At 43.0% G+C, this 25387-nt stretch overlaps 1 protein-coding gene across 1 annotated transcript in view; it reads right to left on the bottom strand.

The window, feature by feature from the left end:
• The window catches only part of LOC100538712 (fibrillin-2), a 127750-nt gene extending 106909 nt beyond the window's left edge, over positions 1–20841 (bottom strand). Inside the window, exons 1-2 of the mRNA XM_010724750.4 lie at positions 20666–20841; positions 17728–18028 (exon numbers count right to left, since the gene is read on the bottom strand). Coding sequence (XP_010723052.2) covers positions 17728–17897 — 170 coding nt within the window. The 5' untranslated portion in view covers positions 17898–18028; positions 20666–20841. The remainder of the gene's footprint in view (positions 1–17727; positions 18029–20665) is intronic.
• Between the last annotated feature and the right edge of the window lie 4546 nt (positions 20842–25387).

Below are 25387 nucleotides of genomic sequence, written 5' to 3'. Positions count from 1 at the left end.
ACCTGAGTGCCTTGGTGGCCTACAGGTGGCCAAGAAGCCAATGGGACCCTGGGGTGCATTGCACAGAGCATGGCCAGCAGGGCAAGGGAGGTGCTGCTCCCCTCTGCTCTGCCCTGGGGAAGCACAGCTGGAGCACTGCACCCAGTGCCGGGCTCCTGACTTCAAAAAAGACAGGGAACTTTGGAGGGCCACAAAGATGACTGAAGGCACAGAGCTTAACCAGTGTGAAAAAAGGCTGAGAGCTGGGACTCTCCAGCCTGGAAAAGAGAAGGCTGAGGAGGGGAAAGCTCATCACTGTTTTATATATCTCAAGCATGGGAGTCAAGTTCTGAAGGTAGGCCAGACTCTTCAGTGGTGTGCTGCAATGGAATAAATGGCAATAGGCAAAAAAAGAAACCAAGTAAGTTCCATACAAACACAAGAAAGAACTTTTTTACTGTGAAAGTGACGGAGCACAGGAACAGGCTGCCCGAAGAGGTGGTGGAGTCTACTTCTTTGGAGATATTCAAGACCTGTGTGGGCACCTACCTGTGTGACCTACTGTAGGGAACTGCTTTAGCAGGGGATTGGACTCAATGATTTCTTGAGGTCCCTCCCAACTTCTGCAATCGTGATTCTGTGGTGTTCCATGTAAAAGCAATCTTTGCTTCTGCTTTCCATGGTGGCTACAAGGTGAGCAGTACAAATATTAAATGACTTTCTGTGCAAAGTTGTGTGCTGCTCTCCTTCTCAGTTCTGGTGTTCCCAGAGCACACAATGACCTGTGCAGAAACTGTGGCAATTGTCTACATGTGCTGCATTTGCCTGGTGTTCTCTGGAGCCTCCTTCACCAAACCCAAAGTGCAAAATCAAAGTCTCTACTATAACACTATCAAATTTGTTGTTACAATTGAAGGTGGAGAATAAATCTGTATTTTGACTTCAAATGGGCTTAATTTTTTCCAAGAGGCTGGGCATCTGTTGCTTCTCTGTGATGAGCAGTTAAAAGAGGACCCTGAATGCAGAATTGATTCTGTTGCCATGGATTTAAATGCCCTGCAGATGGGGGAACATTCTGGGCTTCAGTTCCTGATTGCATTAGGTTGGAAAAAGTACAAAGCCAGCCAGTACTGCCACTGATACTCAGTTGTAAATCTCAGTAGAAGTAGATATACATCTGTGGTTGGTATTCACTCGAAAGGCAGAGTTCACTCTGAGCAGATGGTGGTCTGTAAATCCTAAGTTTCAGCTCTCAGGTCCTCAGGATACAGAAAAGATGAATGGATGATCTTTAATGATATAGGACTCCTGATGCAATTTACAGGGAGACCACATGGCCAGGCACCAAACACCCAGTTTGACTTACATCTGAATTTGTCTACTGGTCCCCATTTTCAACACGCAGACGTGAACAGTTATGCACAGAACGGAGCCATTGCTCTCAGCACACTCATGAGTTTGACACCCAGGCCTCAGCCTACTTCAAGCCTATGTGAAGGTTAAAGAATATTATTTAGTTATTTTATCAGACAAAATACTAGGAGTTTTTGGATCAAAATCAGAGAAGGAAGAGAAATCCGGCATCAGCCTCATAGACTAACACAGAAGAAAGTGGAAGTTGAATTAAATTCAACATGAGGCGTGGCAAGTACCAAATGTGCAAAGGTAGAGATAAGAAATTTTCTTAAGGACAATCAGCCAAGGATTTCATCAAACCCTGTGCAGAGATCCTGGCAGAGATTCTGGGCACTCTGTTACACAATAAGTTAAACTACAAGTTCACCACTGTTCCTTGAAGACTGAACCTTTACAAGCAAGCTAAAAAATAGCAGAATTTCAAATCAAAACCTGGGGAGAATTCATTGAAATTAATGGTGCCACAGAAATTACCTGGAGGGAGAATGAAATTGGATTCCAAAGCAAAACCTCAGTAAGGAGAATTGCGTTTTATAGTTAAAAAATAACTTCATCAGCAAAATTGTGACAAAAAAAAAATGCTTGTCGAAAGGAATAGCAGTTATCTTAATCCTGGAAAACACAAGCTGGCAATACACATCCTCCTCAGCGAGAGGGTATAAATAAAAAGCATCTCATTTACTTGTTCAGACGACAGCAACCACCGTTCATAGTGAAGTGCTCCAAGTAACAAGGTGAAAGCTAGAGGAAAATTCATTCAAGTTCAGCAAATTTGCACACAACATTCTTATTATAATTGGTAATTGAAGCCCATGGATATTTTAGAGTCCTAAATTAAGAATGAAGAGATTTATTTAGCTCTCCTCATTTCAGCTTTACCTCTTTGGTAGCCAGCAGTAGCAAGGGGGTCTTATCCAGACATGATGCAGTCCTGTAGAGACATAACTATAATGCTGAGACAGCGCCAATAGCCCTGTGACTTTTCCTTTGGGTGTTAGAGCCATGGAGGTAACAGAGCCTGTGCAGAAAAGGAAAAGGCTAAAAAGATGTTAAAGAGAATTATTTTAATGAAAATTAATATGGACTAAAGAATGATGCTAAGAAAGGACAGAGGGAAGAGTAATGCTGGCCATAGTATCTTCTTTGTTCACTTTAAATAAACAATAGGATTACAGAGATAAGCATGAATTTCAGTTGATGGCACCAAGTCCTGCCTGCTGGCACTGACTACATCTGAGAACCGGGAAAGCAAGCACTGAAGCATGAGCAAGCACTGGGAGACAGTTTACACCACAAAAATGTCCACAGGCTCAGGATGCCAATCTGCTAGTGGAGACAGAACACAAGTGGCATTGGGCCGTTCCTGTTAACAGCCTGAGAACTACAGCCTAGAGCATGGAATTGTTGCCCACTAGTGATGCAAGCAGATGAAAAGGGCTCAGTTTGCCAATTATTGTCAGATGCCTAGTGTGACCCCAGCAGAACTGTACTCATTGTTAAAGGTAGAAGAGGGCAGACAGCACAGCATGTTAAGTTTGGGCTAAGAATGTTTTGCAGACTCAAATCTAGCCAAAAACTAAGTACAGCTACCCTGAACTTCCTGCTTAACCCACAGCTCTGTTCTCAACACACATGCACAAATGCAGATCTCTGCTCACTCCTTCAGCCTTAGCAGAAAGAATACCCAGTGTGAAGTCTGTCTTCTTTAGAAGGCTCTGCACTGTAATGGAAGGACTGCTTTGTGCAATGTCCTGCAAGCAGCACTTCTGCCACTCAGTAAGACCCAAAGCTAATGAAGCCTTGGCTACATGTAATCTGTGCTTTCAAGACAGCAGGCATAGCAGCCCAGGATTTGTCTCCCATCGTGGATAATCACTGTGCCTCAGTTGTTGCTGGTTTCCATTCCTTAAATTAGAGGAAGACAGAAATGAATGAAAATTGGCGGACTGCCAGGGCTGGGGTAATTCTCAAAGCTGCTCTGGTCTGCACAGGGATTGTTCCCTGCTGCTCAAACATTCTCCTTGACGTCTTCACCATCTTTCCAGGAAAACAAATGATAACTTAAACCGTTGTAAATGGTTGTGAAAGACTTGTTATCTGCCCTGCACTCACTGACTGTTGCAGTACCAGTAACATCTCCATGGGTATACCCTGGAGTACCACCAAAAGTGATGCTGCATTTCCAAAAGCACAATTGCACAGGGCTCCTCTTGAAGCCAAAATCTGCCGGGAATATGGTTATGGTGAAATTAAAGCAGAATCTGCTCTGCAGTATCGATATTTTCTCACATTTCATCCTAATGCCTTTCCATGTAGCTGCAGAGCTATATCCATCCACTCTGAGATGATTTCATTCGTTCTTTATCCTCTCCAGGACCTTCACAGGAAAAAAGGATATTGGTCATTTTGTCTTGTTTGCCACAATGCTGTTCATTGCTTGGCTCACTATCATCATTTTTAAATAGCTCTAAAAGACAGTCTTCAAAGATGACAGATTTCAGATCTCTCCAAACAGGAGGATATGAACTTAAAGCTGAACAGAAGTTGTTCTCCAGATCCATAATGTAACTGAAGAAACAAATGCATGCAGCTTTCCAAGGTCAGGCCATGAACCATTTCCCTCCCTGACACAGCCTAAAGCTTCTTTCTGCTGGGTGGAAACAGATCCTCAGTGCTGAGGCAGCCTCTTGAGAACTACTTTCCAAGATTATTCCCTGTTCAGTGGAAAAGAGTCTGAATTAAAATGGTCCAGCCAAGATATGCTGTGCTGAGCAATGATTTTCTGCTCAGACTACTTTGAGTCTCCTGGTGGGGACAGAGATAGCAATACTTTACATCTCTTGCAAGTTTAATGATCTCAGACTGAGAAGCTGCACAACTTAAGTATCAAACCACAAATATAATGACCAAGAGGTAAGAGACTTCCTCCATGATACTAAATGGGTAGCATGGAATGTGGTCACAAGAATGCAACCAAATGTAGACCTAGAACCCAGAAGGGTCTGACTGCAGGAACACAGGAGGTGGAGAGATGTTTTTCTAGATGTTTCACAGCACACACACATGAACCTCTGTACAAGCTTCATGGGACAGTTAAATGAACTTGGCATTGCACCTTAGCAGCTGCTGACTGCCCACATATTAGAAGAGTTCATAAGGGTTCATTACCAATGCAAAGTAAGCTGTGTTCAAACCATCTACAACAGCTAGTGGCACTACCCTGCGTCTCTGATCAGATACATTAGTGAAAGCTTTGTTCAACATCGTTCTTGAGCACAACTGTGCAGGCGCTAAACCCTGTCAACGTCTCCTGGAGAACCTACTACTTCCATTTGGAGACAGCACCTACTCACACAGTGGGTCTCCAGGGGCAGCAGTGGAAGAAGCTCTACATGATCAACCTACTGATGCATTCCTCCTGCTGAACAGATTGATCCTATGAGAAATCCACAACAGAAGCAGTGGACATCCTGGGATAGGTTAGGAGGAGAATGGATAGCAAGTCCAGGGGAACTATTCCCCTCTCCTTGAGGCAATACTGTGGCCAAATGTGGAATATTGTTCCAGAGGGATAAGGAGAATTTGGAGGGAGGCCTCCTTGGACTCGAAGCTGATGACCTTTGTGACTGCTTATAGCTGTCCTTGCAAACTGCTCAGCTATTTCCTTGTTTCCATTCACTGAACATAGCCCTGAAAGGTCTCCAGTTCCCAGTTTCTTTTCAGAATGACTGCCTCTCTGCCCAGTGTGGAAGAAGACTTTATAGTGATCTGTCTGCATCTTGAACTCTCACTTCCACAGCACTTTGAGCCTATTTATCTTGGGTGCTAGTGATCCGAGAAAACTCTTGTAAGGATTCATAGAACAGATCTCTGAGATGAATTCAGAACAACACTGCACCCATCAGTCTCCAGACTTTGCTTATCAGCTCTGTAGAAAGACTGCTAAACAGCAGTTTAATTTCACAAGATACAACCAGTGTCTGTTCCTATTTGTAAGTACAGTCATATGACATCTGTCTGTTGTCCATATATAGTACATTTTCTCAAGCAGTGACCAAAAATGGATGCATATAGAACAATATGAACATAAGAAATTATTTCCCCCAGTATGGCTCTCAATGCTCCATTTTCAGTCAAGGATGTCCTGAGATAGATTTGATTTCTATGCATGTAGTAATCTTTGGCAAATGTCTATTCTTTGAACTTCTCCACACTCCTCTTAACACCTTGTTATATTGTGGTTAGCACCATAACTTCATTTAGAAGTCCATCAAGCTTGCCCAGACTCCTTAGTTTTCCTTCACCTCTTCTCTTGGCATTTTCTGGATATCCCAACAGACTATAAAATCTCTCGTCTGCTCCACAATGCATCCATTTTGGGGTGAAACAATTCTGACATCTTACATGGGATGAATAAATAGTTGCTGCCCTTCTTAGGTGTTACATTTAGTTTTTATTTGTCTTCCAAAATTCATTTAAGAAATATTTATGGTGAAATCAAACCCCTTGGCAACAGATTTGGACAACTCTCAAAACTTCTGTTTGTTCAGTTTTAGGAATGACCATTGGCACAAATACTACCCTAGACATCCACAAACCATTTTGAGTTACTCTTTGCTGTAAATTCACCAGCTCTGACAATTTAGCTAATTCCAGGCTGGTAAATATTTATTTGATATTGCAGAAAGAAAGGGCATCTGCTATCCACAGATCATCTATTTTACACATGAGACATGGAAACTCTTTTTAGAGTATTTGTCCTTGCAACTTATTCTCTTGTCATGGAGTTCACGCCTGTGCAACGTCAAATAGGAGGAATTTGCATCAATACCATCACTGTGTTCTCTAGTTGTATAAGACTGAAGCTTGTGGCTTTTCCAAGGAAGATGATCTTGCCTCTCCACTGAATCACAGGAAATCTTTCCTATGATTCAGAATTCTTTCTGGTATTGATTCTAGCCTGATTCTTTCTTGGGCCCCAGGGATCATCTCACACAATAAATGGGAACACCACTGCAGGCAGTGGAGATCACTAGGGGGACAATAATTACTGCCAAATGTGATAGTCGTTTTTGTCCGTGTATCTCTCCATCTACAGGGATTTGGGATTGTGTCACGGAGCGAGAATAAATCTGAAACTGTGCTGACATTTGGATCCCTGGCCTAAAGCACAGCTAGGGATCTTGAGCAAAGTTCCTGACTTACCCAATCCCTCATATGTATTGTAAGGACTTCTAGTGGTTTATTGGTTTTGTAAGTCTAGGACTGGGCTATCTCTACATTCACTGAATATTATCCCAAGTCTAGTCTACACATGTTTCTGTGATGGACAGTTTGAAAAGTAATTAGCAAACTAGAAAGAAGAGCAATGACACTAGAGAAGCCAGCTGTCTTTATCATCAATAAATACACAGAAGGAGAAATATACCAGGCAACCCCATTTAATGTAGGGATAGTGACTCCATCCTGAAAACAAGGTGCTTAACTGCTCCTACCAGAGAAATCATTCTCTTGTTCTGCAAAGCAGCATATCCTATATTTAGCTTTTAGGAGTAAGTTTGTCCCAGTGATGTCACTTATATTTGGTACTAAGAAACCAGTTTTAAAGGTGCAGAAGTACACCTTTTGTCTTTTTGTTAACATCAGCACTGTGAAAGAGACTTTATTCTGCTGGGTAAGACTGTAAGCATGAAAGTAGTGACAATTCAGAACATTCTGAAGTTGCTTGCTGAGCAGAGCTACAGATCACTTTCCTATGGCTACCAGGAATATCCAAACTGAGACTACCACTGTGTCAACAAGACAAGCCCAGGATGGAGCTGCTTCATGCTGTGTCTGGCACAGTCAGCAAAGTTCTCTGCCCTGGGGAGACATGCATGGACCAAGACAGAAAAAGCAGGCAGCTGACCCTGTGTGGAACCTGCCCAAGAAGGAGATGCTCATCTTGACAACAGAACTATTTAAATCTGAGCTCACTGAAATCCCAGACTTACAATGTCCCATTCCTGCTGGAGACCATTACTCTCTCTGGCTCCTGGAGCTCCCCTTACTTCAGTTCCAAAAACCTCAATCCTACCTCCCAAAAAGTAGTTGTGAACTGGCATGCAACTTCCTCCTGAGCAAACTCTACTGCAATCACTGAGCACTTCTCTCATCTGTGCTCCTTAACAATATCAGTCTGCCCTCTGCTTGAGCCCAGACCCAGCTGGGACTCGGAAGATCTCAACGTTAGATCCACAAAGAGAGCTGAAACTTTCAAGCACCTGAATTCAGCTGCCAAAAAGACTCTAGCAACAGAACTGGAGATAGCTCAGAGGTGACAGCACTGTCACTTAGTCCTGGAATGGGACAAACCTCTTGTTTGTTGAGCAACACAGAAATGATGGTATCCACTTAAAATGACCACAATAGAGACTGGAAGTGCACAGCTTGTTTGTGTTGCAGCTTCTTTTAAGGAGAATGTATTCTTTGGGCAAAGGATAGAAGAGAGGAGCCAGGAGATTCAATGAATTTTATAAAGGTGAGAGAGGAAGTAGAGTAATCTGGGAAGGTTATGTTGAAGAAATTTTAGAGGAGAAATGGGGATGGAACATAGTGCCAAACAGCAGAGCAAGTATGAAGAGCCATGGAAAGTTCTTAGGGCAAATGAAATTGTCCCTTGTGCATTGATTCTCAACAGCAGACATCTTTAAGGAAACAGGAGATCTACAAAGAGGAGCAAGCGTGCATCACTGCTCCTCTCAGAACCAAGGATGGGTTGTAGCCAAGAAACATTGATTTAAGTGAAGAGAGACTATATTTTTCTTGATTATTTTAGTTAACAAAAGGAAGTTTTAATTTAAACAATTATTTTAATATCCATTTCTATGTTTTAGCTATTTTTCCTAGAGAATGGATGATTAAACATAGCCTTGATGTTTAGATTAGGGAAGCACACAATATCAGAATATATACCTTATTGGTAAGCAATTATGTACCTTAAAATAAAGATATCATGTTTACTGTTTTCATTATTATATTAAAAATGGTGAGAAATTAACTTTTTTTCCCCAGATGTCTCTTATACTTTTTAACGCATATTTAATTATCTTTAGGCTGAATTTGAAACAGCATGAGAATGCAATAACAAAACATTTATCAGAAATTCTTTGCCTTCAAAAGTAATTTATAAATTGAAGGAAGCGCTGTGATTCCAGAGATGCTTTCTTGGGTGAACTCTAAAAGGTATCTTCTGAAGGGTGAGATGGGATTTCTTGCTTCCAAACACAGCCTTCTCTGAGATTTTAAAATCAGTGCATCTCAGCCTCTCAGTGTATGTTTATATTCCTAAAGCAGTAGGAAAAAAAAAAAATAAAATGTCTAGTTTATAATTCCCAGACATTAAATTGACTTGGCTGAATAAAAAAGTGGGTTGTCTTAAATTTATGATGGACTCTGCCTGAGAAGGCTTGAGTGGGCCTTTATACTGTGTGCCAGAACTGCTCTGCTCTCAAGGCAATTTTCAACTTTGAATTTTCAATTTCAAAGTAATTAGGAGGGCAGCTCCTAGTGCTTTGGGAAGAGCCCACTTCAAATACATCGCCTTTAAAGATTACACACAGATGTCTCTAAGCCTCATTTCACTGAGGGTGGAGACAAACAGGAACAGGTTGCCCAAGGAAGTTGTGGATGCCCCATCCCTGCAGGCATTCAAGGCCAGGCTGGATGTGGCTCTGGGCAGCCTGGTCTGCTGGTTGGTGACCCTGCACATAGGAAGGGGGTCAAACTAGATGATAATTATGCTTCTTTTCAACCCAGGTCATTCTTTGATTCTATGATTCCTTTTTCCTGATGAGATGCATCTAACTCAATACATCTGAGCCCTCTCATGAAAGCAATGGGACAAGAGCCTACAACAAGGGGAGGTCTCATCCTGGACCTCTGGATCTCCAGCTCAGGCTCAAAAACTCTCCCTCTACATCTCCATGTACTTTGGGAAGAGGTCTCACAAGGACTTTGGACAAACAGAGAGGGAAAGCCAAGCTGAGAGGGCTGCCTGACTGCCACTGACACAACTGGCTCACACCAAAATAACCCCTTATGCTTACAGTACAGTCCATAGAATCATCAAATCATAGAATGGCCTGGGTTGAAAAGAAGCATAATTATCATCTAGTTTGACCCCCCTTCTATGTGCAAGGTCACCAACCAGCAGCCCAGGCTGCCCAGAGCCGCATCCAGCCTGGCCTTGGATGCCTCCAGGGATGGGGCATCCACAGCCTCCTTGGGCAACCTGTTCCAGTGCATCACCACCCTCTGTGTGAAAAACTTCCTCCTCATATCCAACCTAAACCTCCCCTGTCTCAGTTTAAAACCATTCCCCCTTGTCCTATCACTGTCCACAATTGTAAACAACCATTCCCCCTCCTGTTTATACACTCCCTTGAAGTATTAGAAGGCTACAATGAGATCTCCTTGGAGCCTTCTGTTCTCCAGGTTCTGTTGACCCAAGCTTTGCAAAGCTGAGTGCAGGAGGGCACACACACCCTGCAAACTAACACTGCACACATGCATAGTCAGTGTGCACAGATGCATTCAAAAGCTGCACCTTGGCTATTTCTGGCATGCAACAGTAACCTCAGGTCACTGCAAATCGTTAGGAGGGCATTTTGTCAGAGCCCCAATGCATCAGTTATTAATCGTGGAGATCTATGAGCAAGCTCCTCTGTGTTCTAAGACAGCAGGTATTCCTCTCAAGACCTATGAGCTTAAATAGACAGTATATACAGGGGAGAGAAAAGGAACCTTGAGAAAGAGCAGAACTATGCTCATATGAATACACATTTGTTTCCTTTTTACCTTATCTACAACTAGAGAATACAAGTTTGATTTTGCTCATGACAGTAATTACATCAAAAATTAGTCCTTCTCTCCTGTCAAAAAAACCCTATGTCTCATTTTTTTCTTTAATGCGTTATCTCTGTTGTGAATTTGAAAGTGGACAAATGGAGCCAAAATTAATGATTTTACATTTTTAACGAGTTATTTCAAGTTGTCAAAACTTTCCTTTGTCTGTTGGCCTCTCTGTTTTGACATAAATGTTCTGACGTCTAAAAAAAAAAACAGTCATCTCATTTACTTAAAGGGCATTAGTGATTAATTACTGTATGCTGGGAGTTTAGTTCCCATAATCTTCAGTACAATGAGCCATGAGATCCAAGATTCTCCCATTATTTTTCAGTTTCATAAAAGAAGAAAAATGCAAAGAAAGCCTTGCTTTCACAAAACTGTATGCATCTACAGTTAATGGCAACTTCAAGACCAAAAATGTTAACAACCTTTTTTTTTTGCAATGTGTGTCTACTACATCTTTCATTACATATCTTTTCTTTGTCAGTAATTCTGTTTTTTCCCTTTATTCAGATCTTCAAGCATTTTGTATGAATGATAGTGGGGAAGTCTGCTCTTATTTGTGCAAATTTGCTTAAATCCTGTATGCTGGCAAGAAACCACAAAGTAGACTTTCCTTTGAAAGAGACTGAAAGTACAACTGATTTCCAGGAACTGCACAACACTTTGATTTGGAAAGCAGCATTACTGACTCTCTCGTCCTTTTTTTTTGCTTTCACATTCTGAAATAAATCAAACTTCAAATCCATTTCTTAAAAATTCTGAACAAGACCCTATATATATTACACTTTATGCCAGACAATCTTTTACCATGCCAATAATTGCCTTAATGTCTCCTGCCAATAACAAAAGCAAACAGCCTTGCCCAGAAGCTCAAGATTAAACGTTTCAAAAGAAAAATCAACACATAAAGAAAATTCAGGAATGAGAATCCTAAATTAAAAAACTGTTGTCTTAACACTGTTCCTTCTGTTGGTTGCAGTATTTCTCTTTTGGCTTTATGACTAAATATAAAGGTTTACATGTGTGGAGTACAAGGATCTGGATGCTGTCAAGATGTTCTCAAGGAGAGAGTGGAGTTCAGTGAAAGAAGCTCCAGCCATTCCTTTACTGAGGTGCCACACAGCTGATGTACTGTCACCTTGAACTCATTTTTACCAGGTCTTGGAGCTGAGAGATCTACATCCTGCCCAGGGCAGGAGTATGATGGGAGAAGGCAAGACAACTTCGCTAGAATTTGGCCATGCTCTTCCCTGCCGTGTTCCTCCATGTTGCTACATGGAGATGCCCAAAAGCTGCCCTCTTGAAGACGGAGAATCCTTTGTGCATGGGCATGCAATTCAGGGGCTTGTAAGGAAAACCGTACTTGATGTGTGGACAACCATAAGCAACACAGCTTCTTTCAAACAACAATTCTTTGGGTACATGCATGTAGTTTCTTTTGTTGAAGTTGGTTAAATATCCCACAGATCTGCTTACTGAAGTGTTTCTACCACTCTGGTTCAGGGTTTTTTTCAGAAACAACACACACACTCAGTAAGTGGGAGTCTGGCTGTATAAACTGTAAAATTCAGAAATGGGACATTTTAGTTTCCAATACTTTTCAGTAGCCATGATTCCTGCTCTAAACAGGAGTTCACTTTCAAGGGAATTTTCTACCACATTGAGGTCAATTTTTTTTTTCCTTAATAAAGACTCAAAATTGAGCTTCTACATTTAAAGGACTCTGACTCTGGGACTTTGGGGAAACCAACAGCTCACTAACCTTAGACTAAGGCTGGGATAGTAATGGTGCAGGAAAGATCTGCTGACTGCCATTTAAACCAAATTCCTTTTCATAAAATCAATGAAAGTATTATCCTCAACCTCAGCAAAGACAGAATCATGAAATGCACAAACAAGTTGCTTTTTTCAAGGATCGGCTCTTTATAAAGGCTTGTTTCTAATAAACCTAAAGTACCAGCGGGGAAAAAATTATAGTCAATTCTGATTTAAAAAAAAAAATCCTGGTGTTCGTCACACAGGGTATTTGTATATGGACTGATATTTCTGATGAGTAAATATGAGAGTTAATAATCCCCACTTACAGAACTGCAGATGCTACAAGACACATGGGATTTGGATGTGTGCTCTGCTCCTACCAGGACTCCAGGTTGATGCAGACTGGCTTTGCCTCTGAATGGGACAGCCCTATGTTCTGCTCATCTCTGGCTGCTCACTCCAGTTGGGCATCATTCTCTCCATAAGCATTCCAGCAGCAACACAGATTAGGAAAGCAATGCTAACAGTAATGCAAAAGAGGGAGCAGTGCGATGGTGAGATCCCATTATGCAAGGACAAGAGAGCTGATAACAGCTAATAATTACTGTACTAAAATGCTTGTGGAACTGCAATGTTAGGGATTAAGTCAGATTAAAGTGCTGCTGGAAATTATCTGCTCTGTGCACATCTCAGTGCATTGGAAAAGCAATGAAGCTGGTCTACGCTGTGCCCAGCTCCCTCTGACATCAAACATCATCACAGTGTCAACTTAAATGTAAATGGCTGCCACAGCACAGAATCTCAGCCCGTAGCTCCCCGCACAAATACTGTACCTGAGCTTCAAAGCTGGGGTGAGTGGAGAGTTTAGCTTATCCACACCCCATCAATTCCTACTGTTTTCTGCAGTCACAGTGTGTCCTTCCTCTCCATTCCCCACAACTCACTGAGATGCTTCTCTGTCTTTTTTCATAGATCAGAGCAACAGAAGAGATATGATGCACGTCCTTTTTTCTGAAGCATTCCGTTTTCATCCATCTTCTCAACTGCAGTGGCCATTTCCTAATTAATGGGCTTGACATAACAAGTTTTGTTTAAAGTCAGGCTATAGCTGAGCCTTTATTCTGACTTGAAAAAAATAGGCAGCCATGAACTTACAGGAAATCACACTGCCAACAAACAGCTCAGCTGGCTGTAGACTAATCATCTTTTCTTTCCCCTTTGTTAAACACATTCTTTCTCTTGGAAACTGTTCAGTAGTTCATTAAACTAATAATCCTATTCAAATCCTACTTCACAAATGGATTTGTCAGTGCTGTTCCTTACAGGAGACAGTAATTCTAAATTGCCTCTACTTTAATGGGTTTAAGGACAGATTAAATCACAGCTTTGGCTGCGATTTATTGCTCCACATTATTATTTGCTATGTAAAGGCATTGGTGAATAATACACTTGTTTACTTGCATTTATTCCATTCTTTGTATTTGTTTCATACTTTCTCCTTATTAAAGAAAACTGGGAAGGAAACAGAGCACTATTTTCTCATAGAACCACACACAATCCGGCACTTCAGCAGTGGCAACAGCAGCAGTGGGTCACCTCCACTGGTGCAGATTTGTACAAGCACGGCATGCAGCTCTTGTTCATCACTGGTGGAAATGCACAGCTAATGGTGCTGACTGTGCTGAAAAATAGTGTTTTGTAGCTGAGTATTTACTTATCAAATAGTGTTTTTGTGCTCTCTGCATCTTGTTTCAATGGAAATAAGTAGGAGGTGTTACTTTTGAAGTGACCTACATACTAATTGACGATGGCTTCATATAAAGCCACAGGGCATCAAAGCAGAGCAGATATCCAGTGCTGCTTGGGTTTACACAAGGCTTTCCTGGGAAACCCACAGGGAATTACTTGTAAAGCAGGAATGTGTGCTACGTGCAGCAGCAGGAAGGAACACCAAACATGCTTGCATATTTGATTCCTCCAGAGTTGGTAAACATTCCCCATATGGCAAGTTGGAAAGAAGTGGAAGACACCTGGGTCACACTTCTTTGTCCAGTTCAGTGCAATCTTAATTTCCTGCCCAAATTTAAATCAAACAAAATGTAGAGACGGAGAAAATCCATAGTTCCAGCCACTCAGGACAAAAAGGTTGGCACAATGGAGTAATTGGTACAGTAAGTATCATAGAATCATAGAATCATAAAATTGCTCAGGTTGAAAAAGACCTTCAAGATCATCAAGTCCAACCTCAGCCTAACCATACTTCCCTAAATCTAACAACCCCCTGCTAAATCACATCCCTGAGCACCACACCCAGACGTTTTTTAAACACATTCAGGGATGGAAGAACCAGATCTAGCTTGTTGAAGTAGATTGCTTTAACTTCTCTCATGCATACATTTATCTCTCATATTCCACTTTGGGAGCAAAAACATTTCTGCTATGGACAAAATGATCTGTTCATGGCATGTTAATATTATAAAAGGCTTTTAAGATCTGGCAGGATAGGAGGTATGAAGCATACTATATAAAAGGAAAATAGATTTTATTAACTTGCATTGACAAAATGAGTTCTTTCAATGAACAAGAAGTCAAGGATACGGACAGCTCTGAAGCCTCAAGCAGAAGGCTTCCACAAAAGAGAAGAGGAAGAAGAACTTAGGACTATGTACTGTACCATCGTCAGTAGATCTGAGCAGAGACCTACAAAATCTTTTTGCCTCTTTCCTTCCATTCAGTACTGGTCTACAAATTTTTGAACACGGTCACCAAAAATAGAGAGCAATCAGGCTGGGTTGGCAGCCCAGGTCTTACACACTCATCAGGCTGAGAAAGGGAAGCTACCAGTTGAACTCCATATAATGCAGTTCAGCTTCATTGTATTTTAATTCTGTAAGTCTCAGAACTAAAGAAAGTCTTAGAAACAAAGATATCTCAAATGAAGGCTGAACTGAAATTAGTGTCTCTCTCTAAAAAAGAAAGTTTTGTGGATCTTGGAAAGCAAATTCCAAAGCAAATATTTGAAGTGCTGGCATAAACACTACTGAAATACACTATGGTTAAATATATTTAGAGGTTCAGATGTATGTTAGAGGTGTGGATTTATAGGACAGATGATTGCAGTAGTCAAGATATGCCACCTACATACCTACGCTATAAAATAACAATAAATTAAAATAAAAAAAAAAAAGGAGAGAGAGAAAAACTGCCATTTAAACTTGCAGTAATAAAACTTACTGTTAATTCATTTATTTTGCTACTAAAGCATTAGCCTGTGAGTAAACCAAACCTAAAATTATGACTTTTCTGATTGTCCCAAAGAAGGATAATAAATGTGGTTAGACATATCAGGGAAGATGCTCAACCACCAGTGCACCTCTCTACATTTGTTTCTAGACAAAATAGCATCAGGGCCTAGCAGAGTTCTGGGAATCTACAAAAGCAGTGAGTCAGTAATTCTGCAGGGGATGGCTTTTGCTGGTTTACATCGACACCAGTACACTTGGTGACATCTGTTGCTGTATTCTTTAGCCCAGGAGAGCAGAGCTTCAAACATCATTCTTCAATAGATTTCTCATCTCAAGTGGTGTATCCACTTGTGAAAAAGGAGACTTTAAACAGACAGTTCACTGACAGGCTGGAAATCCTGAAGGAGAGATCTGGACACAGAACACGGGAGACTCTCAGGGTCACTTGACACAGCATGGGTAGTGCCCGAGGCACGAGCCCAGCCACTGTGCTTTGGCAGTGTTCCTTGCATTGCCCACCATCATTCTCTCAACAACAGACTGCCCTCCCAAGGGCCAAGAAACAATGAATCTCCAGCTATCTTAATGTACATTTGCTAAGATGTCTTTAAACAGATCTTGCACGTTCCCCAGTGGAGTTTTTCTCTTCCTACAGCAATTGCTTCAGAGGGCATTAGGAAAGCAGAGGAAAAACCAAAGAGCCAGTGGTGTGGTCCTTAGCTCTCAGCAGGGGATTTGGAGCCAGACACTTCAGGCCTGTTCCCAATCCTGCCTCAAACTTACTGTGTGGCCTTCAGTTGCTTACACAACAGATAATTTAGTATTGCTTTACTTCAGTGTTGGCCAACCAATGTCTGAGGCTTCAGAAAAAAGTTTTCAGAAGTCATTTCTAACTTGGGAAGTCAGGCTCCATTTTTTAAAGCATATGGCATTTGGATGCTTCAGGCCTACTGAAAGTCAGGAGAATTCAAGCTCTAAGTCATTTTTGAAAACAGTGTCTGGTTACCTAAGTCCCTGAGTTTCATAAGATCACTGGCTTCCAGTGACCTTCCCTGAGATCTTGTGAGGAATGGAAATATCACTTGTGCACTGCTCTTCCTTCTTCCTCACAGGACTACAGAAGATAGGATAAACAATGAACACATGAACTAACTCCATTTCTTTCTATCTGCATTATGAAAATTGTGATCAACTCTAGCCCTGGGCAGCCACAGTCTCTGGTCTGGCAGACTGTCATCCTTTGCAAGAAATGTCCTTCATCCCTTTAATCATAAAGATTTGGAATGTTTTATCTGAATGGACTCAAAGATACCTGAAAGAATCACAGTAAAAGTCCTTTCAGATTTTACTGGGAGAGACACAGAGTAGTCCTGCTCTGTGAGGGAGCTATTGGCCACTTTTGGTATCTAATTTTGAGAAGACCCAACCCCTAGGACAGCTGTTGTCCATCATTTCCAAATCCACCATAGCAGAAGCAAGTGGCCATGAACTTTTGAATTCCACGAGCAAATGCTGCAAGCACCGTGGTCCTGCCTGTTTCAGCTCTACTGCCAAGCTCTGGGTTCCAGCTCCAGCCCAAACATGCACATTTGATTGTCTGGGCTGAAAGCATGGCGCTCCATCCCATTCAAGAAGCATTTCCCAGCAAGTTCTGAAGGACTCTGGCACACTCCAGACTTTGCGCGTGTATCACGTTCTGCTCTGTTTCTGCCCACTAACACAGGATCGCTTTCCAGGAACTACAGCCAGGCAGACTTAAAATAACCCAGAATCAATTTTAGGGCCAGGAACCATCTTGAGAGCAAGCAAACACAGCTGAGCTCCAGCACAAGCTTGAGTATTCTTAAGCTGAGCCCTGTCTCTCTCCTCAAGTGGAAAATCCTCACGGATCCAGCTCTCATACCAATTTTTCAACAGGGGGGGCCGCAAACCCCAACTTTACTTCACAACAGATGACTTAGCGTGTACACTCACCCATTAGCAATGGTAGAGAGAACAACTATCAATGTAAGAGCAGCCAACAGTATAGCCCACATCAATTGGCAGCATGACAGAGGTCTCACACCCAGTCAACAACATCCTCACTGGCGATAGAAAGACCAGCCAGCGCCATCCCTCCAGGTAAATGCCCAAGACTCCTCCCACCTGCAGGAAAGATGTTGATGACTCCTCACAGTACTCATGCATGAGCCCAAAATTGCTGTGATCAAAGCAGAACTGCTCAGTGCACAGCACTCTATTCACCCAGCAGCCTGGGTTCTCTGCCTGCTTTGCTATTCCCCATGGCAAAAGCTGTCCTCCTACACTGTGTCTGCAGAGCAGATTCCTTCCTGAGCTCAAGAAAAGGGCAGAAAAGCAATTCTGTAGACATGTTACTATGTGCTATAATAATAAACCAAGTTCTGCTTTATAAAATAGAAATGAACATTAAACGTACCCTCGTAAAGTGTCTTGGCCTCTTCTTCTCACTCTGTTTGCTGGCTGTCTTTCCTCAAAGCCTGCAAATCTGTCTGTCTGCAAGTCCCCTTCATACTGACCCTGGGCTTGTTCCACATACAAAACCGCTGTACATCCCAGCATGAACCTGGCCAGCCACAATACCCCCATGATGGTACGGATTCCACGGTTCCTGGCTGCCCTGAAATCTTCTTCCAGCTGGAGGGTCCCTGCTGCCTTGGTGGAGAATGGATTTTGGCAGCAGCCCTTAAATGCCAAGGTGCCTTCCTGCCGTTCGCTTTCTAGAATCAAAGACAGAAGAAAGAGAAACAAGTGTTCTCAAGAGCTTCCACATTTTTAAAATGACTGTTCACCCCAGACTGCCCCTCCCCAGAGTTAATACAGTGAGGTCATACAGTCACACTGAATGTGGCTCCTTGTACATGCAGCCAACATGCTCACAATGTCATTTCCCACCATATCATTGCCAAAGTCCTCCTTTCCCAAGAGATAGGAACCAAACGATCTCTAAGACTCATGATTCTGCCCTTGCATCCATTTTCCTGCCTCTCTGGTAGGGAAATGAAGAGTGACCATTGAGCATCTGTCCTGGAACCACCTGGTATCAGGTTATGCTACTGAATTTGGCACAGTAGCTGATTTCAGAGGAGCAATATGAGATGCAGAGCTATGAAACAAGAAGAGACCAGGGATCAACTTCCCAGGCCTCACTATATTGTATTCTAGCCAGGCTAGTGCATGGAATAAAGATCAGTTGCTTGAAAACAACCTCCAAATACTTGGTATTTTGAGCAGTCAGAGGGAATGGTAGGAAACACATCAAAGGGGCACGTATGCCAGTGCTGAGGTAGGCAAAAGGGTCATTGCATGCTGGAGGGGGATGTAATATTGTTGTCTGAGGCTAGAGGATGAAGACAGTGCATTAAGCTAAGCCTGGTTTCCATGATGGTGAAGGGACAGAGAAAAAGGTGGAAGGGAGGTGCGTAGGAGCAAAGCCCATGGCTACCAACACACCTTGGGGTGAGCACAGCATGGCCAGCTCTCCTAGGCTACAGGCCCGCACCTGAGCACACGCATTGGGCAGGGCCCACTGCCAGGGTTTTGGCCCAAATCACACCAAAGCAGCCTCAAGAGATTTTCTGCCCCACGCAAGCCTGTGTGGACCAGTCCTGATGACCAGAGCCACGCTTCCTCCCCTGGGGTGCAGTGATGTGGGGAGACACGAGGTCCTGTGGGCAGCTGAGGACACTGCCCTGGGCCAGCAGTGCAGTGCTGCGGAATAAGCCCCGAGGGGCGGACAGAGGTCACCTCCTGCCACGGGGCACTGAGGTTATGAGGCACAACGGCCTCTGGAGCAGCTCTGTTTCAATCCTTGCCGTCATCTGAGTCTGATGCGGAACTGAGAGCACAGGAGAGCGCTCTGGGGCCTGGGGCGCAGCTCCCGGTACGGCTCAAGCCTCAGGAGGACCGCTCTCAGGCCTCGGGGCCGCCCCAGCGCCGTGAGCGCGGCCCGGGCCGAGCCGCGAGGAGCGGGCGGGGCGGCGAGGCGGGGTCGGGGCGAGCAAAGAGAGGCGCGGGGCTGCGCGGAACGCACGGCAGAGATCCCCAGACTGCACCCCCCGATCCTACGCCTTCGTATTCCTCCCCTAGCCCGCGCTGCCCCTCCCATTCCCCACATCTCCCGGCCCCGCGCTGGCACGTCCAAATGAGCGCTCAGCTCCTCCGTTTCCCACCCCCACGCTCCGGGGCCGGGGTCCCTTCCTTCCTCCTCCCGGCCGGGGCAGGGCCGGCAGGCAGCTCTCCCCGCCGGATTCCGACGTGTGCTTCTCCAGGGAGGGGTCTCACCGGCCTCCCTTCTCCACCCAGAGTGGAAATATCTGCGAGAGACGGGGCCCCTCAACTCCCCCAGCCCGTCCCCCTAGCTGTCCCACAGCAGCACGTTCCTGCTCCAGCCCAGTCCCACAGCAGGCACAATCAGCCCAGACAAGGCAGAGAATAAGCCTGAACTAAAAAAAAAAAAAAAAAAAAAAAAATCAAACAAACAAAACAAACAAACAAACACAAACTAACAAAAGAATACCCAAAATAACAGTAATAATTAATGTAATAAACCCTGCCAGCTTCAGAGCAATGTCCTAGCTGGGAATCTCAGCTCTTGAGGACATGCATTTTTCAGGCTCTTAATATTTCAAATGCAGTGAATGAGAAAGACGGAAGGAAAAGGCAGGGCTGGGAGCAGAGGCAGAGACAAAGAAACGGCCCTTCCTGCAGCAGCCCTGCGAGCTCTGCTGCTGCCTTGCTGCACATGCCTGTGCCGAAAGCTGTGATGTGATTATCTTCAGCAGGACAAAAGGGAGAGCGTTTACTTTTCTCCCAGAGCTCTATAGGTGGCACACACATGGAAAAGAAGTCATAAAAAACCCACATTTTTTACACTTCGAGAGATTTCCAGCTTTCAAGCAGAAACTTAAACTGAAGGAACTCCATTTCCTCACAGAGAACTGAGAAGCATGACAAATGATCGATACATAGGCACGTACCATGAGAGCATTAACACAGTCCTTACTGAGAGTAAGGAAAAGTCATTTTACACCATCAAAAGAGAATTTTAAGAAAGGCTCAAAAGTTACTTTGAGCTCTGAGAAATTCCATCAAGCGCCACTTGCAAGAATTGCACTGACAAAGCAAAGAGAATCAATCACTAAATCAGACTTAAAACTTAGTTGCAAGTTTGGAAGGAATCGGGAAAGACATCTCAAAAAGCCATGTCTCTGAGTGTGCAAATTAAATTAACCCCCCCAAAAATGTGCAAAACACCGTAAAATACAGTTAGGCAAACAAAGAATTGCGATTACAGATAGAAAGAAATGAGATCTTAGCTACGCAGGTCTGAATTTAGTCTGAAACTGTTTAAATACCTTTACGTCCTGGAACTGGTGATGTGCCCAGAGCTCCTTTGTTTAGTGGAGATCTGGGCAGAAAAGAAGGGAATAAAACCCTCACCCTTGAAGGAGAGAAGAAAAGGTACAGCCTAATCCAAATTGAGCAGGGGGAGGGCCTTGCGGCGGAGGAAGGGGTGCAGGAGGAGTGGGAGTAGCAGGAGGACAACCCTACCGCATTCTTGAGCCAAAAGTTTTTAACTTCAAGGAGGGGCTGGGGGGGGGGAGGGAGGTTGGATTTAGCGTTTGCATGCAGACGTGGTTATCACCTAGCCGTTCCTCCTGAGCGCAAGGCTCCTTGGCTCACTTAATTAGTGAGTGGTTTCAGTTCAGCTGGACGAAGTGACTCCTTGTCCCAAATTTAGGCTGGAGCTGCAGGAGGTAGAGGGGCATTAGTAACAGTGACTTCACATCAAAAGGTTTGGTAAAAAAAAAAAAAAAAAAAAAAATCATTTTCAATTTGGGATTGGTTCTTCATCTCTTTTTTGAAAAGCGATCGTGTGCTAAGACGAGCAGAAAAAATAAAAACGTTTCAAGTGAAACAGTTTTCTTGCTGATCGTTCTCTTGTACAGCTAATATAAAATGAGGCAAGACAGGGGGACTTGAAGGTTTGATGACACAGCGTAGGACCTTCACACTCAGAATTTACCTTGGCTCCAAAAGAGAAATTCTTTGAAGTTACAAGCACTTCCTCAAGGTTAATAAATAATAAACGTACGACAGCCTTTGTTTGAATGTCAGATCTGAGTCTAATTCTGCTCTTTGGCTCTCTGTGCAAAAATAATTTCTCTGTCTCTTGCTTAGGAACCATTACTAATGTCTTTTCTTTATACAGAAAATACAATGCACATGTTCCTCCTCCTCTTTGAACTGTCTCTGTTCCGTGCTGCTGCACACCATCAGAAGGAAGTGCAGTCCCCACACATGGACGGCCAAAGTCTCCCCGGAAACGTCAAATCAAGCTGTTTGTCAGGTCAAAGATGTTCGGATAAGTCTGCACCGAACGGACCCCATAAGGCTGTGCACGGCACGAGCGTGAGGAAGCTTCCGCATTGTCCTACCATGTGGCCCAGAGCTGTTACCTTTTTACACGCAGCAGATGAGGGCTCAAACACCGCTCATTTCGCAGGGGTGCAGAAATTCCAAGGCAAACCCAAGCTGACAAGGAGATTCAGTCCTTCTCCTCCTGCCCCTCTTTGAAACATCCTCACTGCCGTCTTTGTTCTTTTCAATTTTCCTAATCAACCCCCTGCTAGCTTTATAGAAGTCAGAATGATGCTCAGCCTAATTAACAACAAACTTGTGGAGACTTACAGGGAAAAGGCAGACCTCATTTTCACCAGCAGCCAATAATGGAGCATTTCAAGGAATGTGGCTCCACCACCAAGTCTGCAGTGTTTTGTACAGCTCAACAAGATACAAAAACTATTTCCTGGGCCTAATTCTGCGATACTTTTTCCTGTTAAAATAAATGTGAACTTTACCAGATTGAGAAGAGCAGAAGTGGGCCCTCAAACAGAGCAGCACAGCAGTGGGAGCACAAGAAAATACGTTTTCCTCACTGAAGGACAGCAAGTTGGTGACAACAGTTGATCAAAATATTTTTTTTGTCATTCCTCTCTAGTTTAAGGCTTCCTAACTTCTGCATTGTCTTCATGACAATGTTTACATAACTATTGGGTATTTAAAGATATTTTGGCACATAAAAGTACACACAGGGTCTTTGTTATATTTGCAGAAGTTCCCAGAAATATACCTGTGACTTTTGACCATGGAATATTTTAAAAAGTAGGCTTTGAAATGCCCAAAGCAGGTGATACTAAAATGGAAACATTTTCTTGTTTCCTTTCTAGGTGCGAACTTGTCTTTGCTTGTTTGTTTGTTGTTTGAAATGCATTTGTAATTCCAGTTAGGTTTTAGTTGGATATACAGTCTAGCGTATCTGGGCTAGTGAGAACTGTTCTTTGTGCTTGGAATAGGTGCTGTGTTGTGTCTCACCTCTGCCACGATCCTTCTCATTCCATTTCCTCTGTTAATTCAGATGTAACATGAATCTGAGTGAGCACATTTAATTAACATTTCCCAGGTTCATTTGCTCTCCTTTCTCTCAAGCTTCTCTCTCAGGGCTGCAGTTGGACACAGCCCTGCAAATGACTGACCTGCAAGGGAAATAAACTTTTTCTTTCTACAGTCCACATTGAATGGTTAAGAAGCATTTTATCCATTCAGTGTGTTCAGATCCTTATGAACACGATGCTTTTAGCTCTCTCTCTGATTTTCTAGACTGAGGCTTTTCAGCACAGCTGCATCTGATTAAGACACAGCAAGTTCCAGGATTCAGACATAGCAGCGAGATCTCCTTCAAAGTCCCATTCTAGCCTCCAACAGTTCTTTATTTCCCTGCGATCAAATGGTTGTTGCTGGCCACATGAAGTTACAAACACTTGTGTACGTTTTGTCTGGCTCTCCATCTGCTTTCTCTCTGCATAGCTGACTGTTTGTGCACAACAATGTGCTCATCCAAACTATTCTTGGATCCACCTGGTCCAAGGCATAGTGAGTATCTAAGCGTGTAATCTCCCTCTAAAGTTTGTGCCCAGTATAAATTTATAGCAAGCCTCAGGCTTGGGATGGGAGGGGAGACAGCACTGGAGGAATGTCATCTTTCTTTCAGGCAGTATCGGGTTGTGTCACAGCCGCCTGGGAAACAAGAGCTGGTGCCTGTGGCTGTGGTGAAACTGCTGCTTTTTCTCTGCTGAATTGTTTCATGGTCCAGGGAGAAACTGGAGTGTGAGGCAAAGCAGGATGGTAAAATGTACCCCCAACCAGCCAACAGAAAGCTACTCTCAGTAATTAAACAGTTACCCTTGAGTACTTACAAACAGCCACATGAGCATCTCTGTAGGAATGAAGATCTGTAGACAGATAAGTAGATACCATGTAGCGTATCTATCTGTAGCAATGTTTCTATAGGGTAAGTACAGAAGCTGTTTTAACTAAGGCTCCCTGCCCAACTAATATAATTTAGAGATCTTTTATAGCATGGCCTTTGTGATTTCCAAATCATACCCACAGAAAACTTTCCTTTTCTGCCTGTAAAAATTGACTAATAAAGATTGTTGCATTCCTGTTGCCTTGAAGAGAAGAAAATATTCCCAGTTCAGTCTTCAGATTTTCATCATACCTTTTTAGGATGCTCATGTCTTAATGAGCTCTGGGTCTCCTCCTGTGAAGCTCTCCAGAAGTTTCTCATGTGGATGTTGGTAGAACTCTCAGTACTAGGTCTGTATCCTCTTCTCTGAAATTTAACTTCATCTTCTTCCTTTACAACAAACCAATTGTGATAGATCACCTTTTAATAGACTGTTTTGTGTCATATTTGTTTCTTTCCACTTAACTGTGCAGTTAAGCATGGGATTTCTGGCCTGCTTTTCACAGTGAACATCATCTGAGATGTTGCTTAGGAAAGGCTCAGAGATGGCTGTGCTGGTATAGAGCCTGCATAGCTTAGTAAGTACAGAAAGAAAGAGACAGACTGTAAAATGCAGTGAAACATTATTTTCCCAGCATTTTTAATCACCTAATTAAAGAGCCCTTCTCACATTCTTTATATACATATAGAAAAGTCAGTTGTCATATTGCAAGAAAGATATTCAAATTCTGTTCTCATAAAATTATCTGATCTATTCTGTTTCCTTTCTACTGTTACTATTGCTTTACTTTCTATCTCAGCTACCTGTGAATCTTGCTTTGGTACTCAGCATTAGAATATTTAAGTAATGTTCTGAACAAGTTCTTCAAATAGACATTAACACAAAAAATAGAATTTCCTCTTATTAAAGCCACACCTGACCCATTCAGGAAGTAAATGTGCTTTACATTATGCACTGCAAACTATCATCTGTTTTACTTCATTGTATCTCATACATGGAAAATAACTATTAATCTGTGAAAGTACTCGTTAAACTACTTCCACACTTCGTATCAAACTGCACTGACTTCTCATTTAATAATTTCAAGTATTTCAAGTAGATTACATCAGTTGCTCTTCTTTTGTCTGCTGAAGCCGTCGTTCCATCACAGAGGACCATGAAGTTGTGCTGGTTGTCTTGGATTACCTCCTGATTTTGCATGTGCTTTGACATTCCTTCCAGCAGGGTCTGCTCTGTGATCTTCCGAGGCACAGAGCTGAGGCTCACTGACCTGTAGTTTCCTTGATCTTCCCTTCGCCCTTTCTTATGAATGGGAGTGATATTTCCTTTTTTCCAGTTTCTGGGGACTTCACCTGCAGTCACCGGCAGACTTTTCAAATATGATGGAAAATGGCTTGGCAGCTGCATCAGCCAGTTCCTCCAGGACACTGGGATGCATGTCATTGAACTCCATAGACTTGTACATGTTCAATCTCATCAGGTGGTCTCAAACTTGCTCTGCTCAGTGGGAGGGACTGTGCTCTCCCACAACCCTACCTAGAAGTTCAGGAACATGAGAGATGTTAGAAGCTTGACTGCCAGTGAAGACTGAGGCAATGAACTTGCTGAGTTCCTCAGCCTTCTCCATGCTGGTCTGATGCTCATACTGACAACAAAGTTGGGTTTAAAGTAGCACATTTGAAGAGCAAGAGATGAAAGACCTTGGAACCCGGGCTGGCATTGCTGTATTTTTCCATAGCTACATGATTTGGAGTCCATTATTTTCAG

The sequence above is a fragment of the Meleagris gallopavo genome, chromosome 30, assembly GCF_905368555.1.
Source record: "Meleagris gallopavo chromosome 30, MGAL_WU_HG_1.1, whole genome shotgun sequence".
In the NCBI taxonomy this organism is placed as follows: domain Eukaryota; kingdom Metazoa; phylum Chordata; class Aves; order Galliformes; family Phasianidae; genus Meleagris; species Meleagris gallopavo.
The sequence above is the reverse complement of the archived record's forward strand: the minus strand, read 5'-3'. Positions and strand labels throughout refer to the sequence as shown.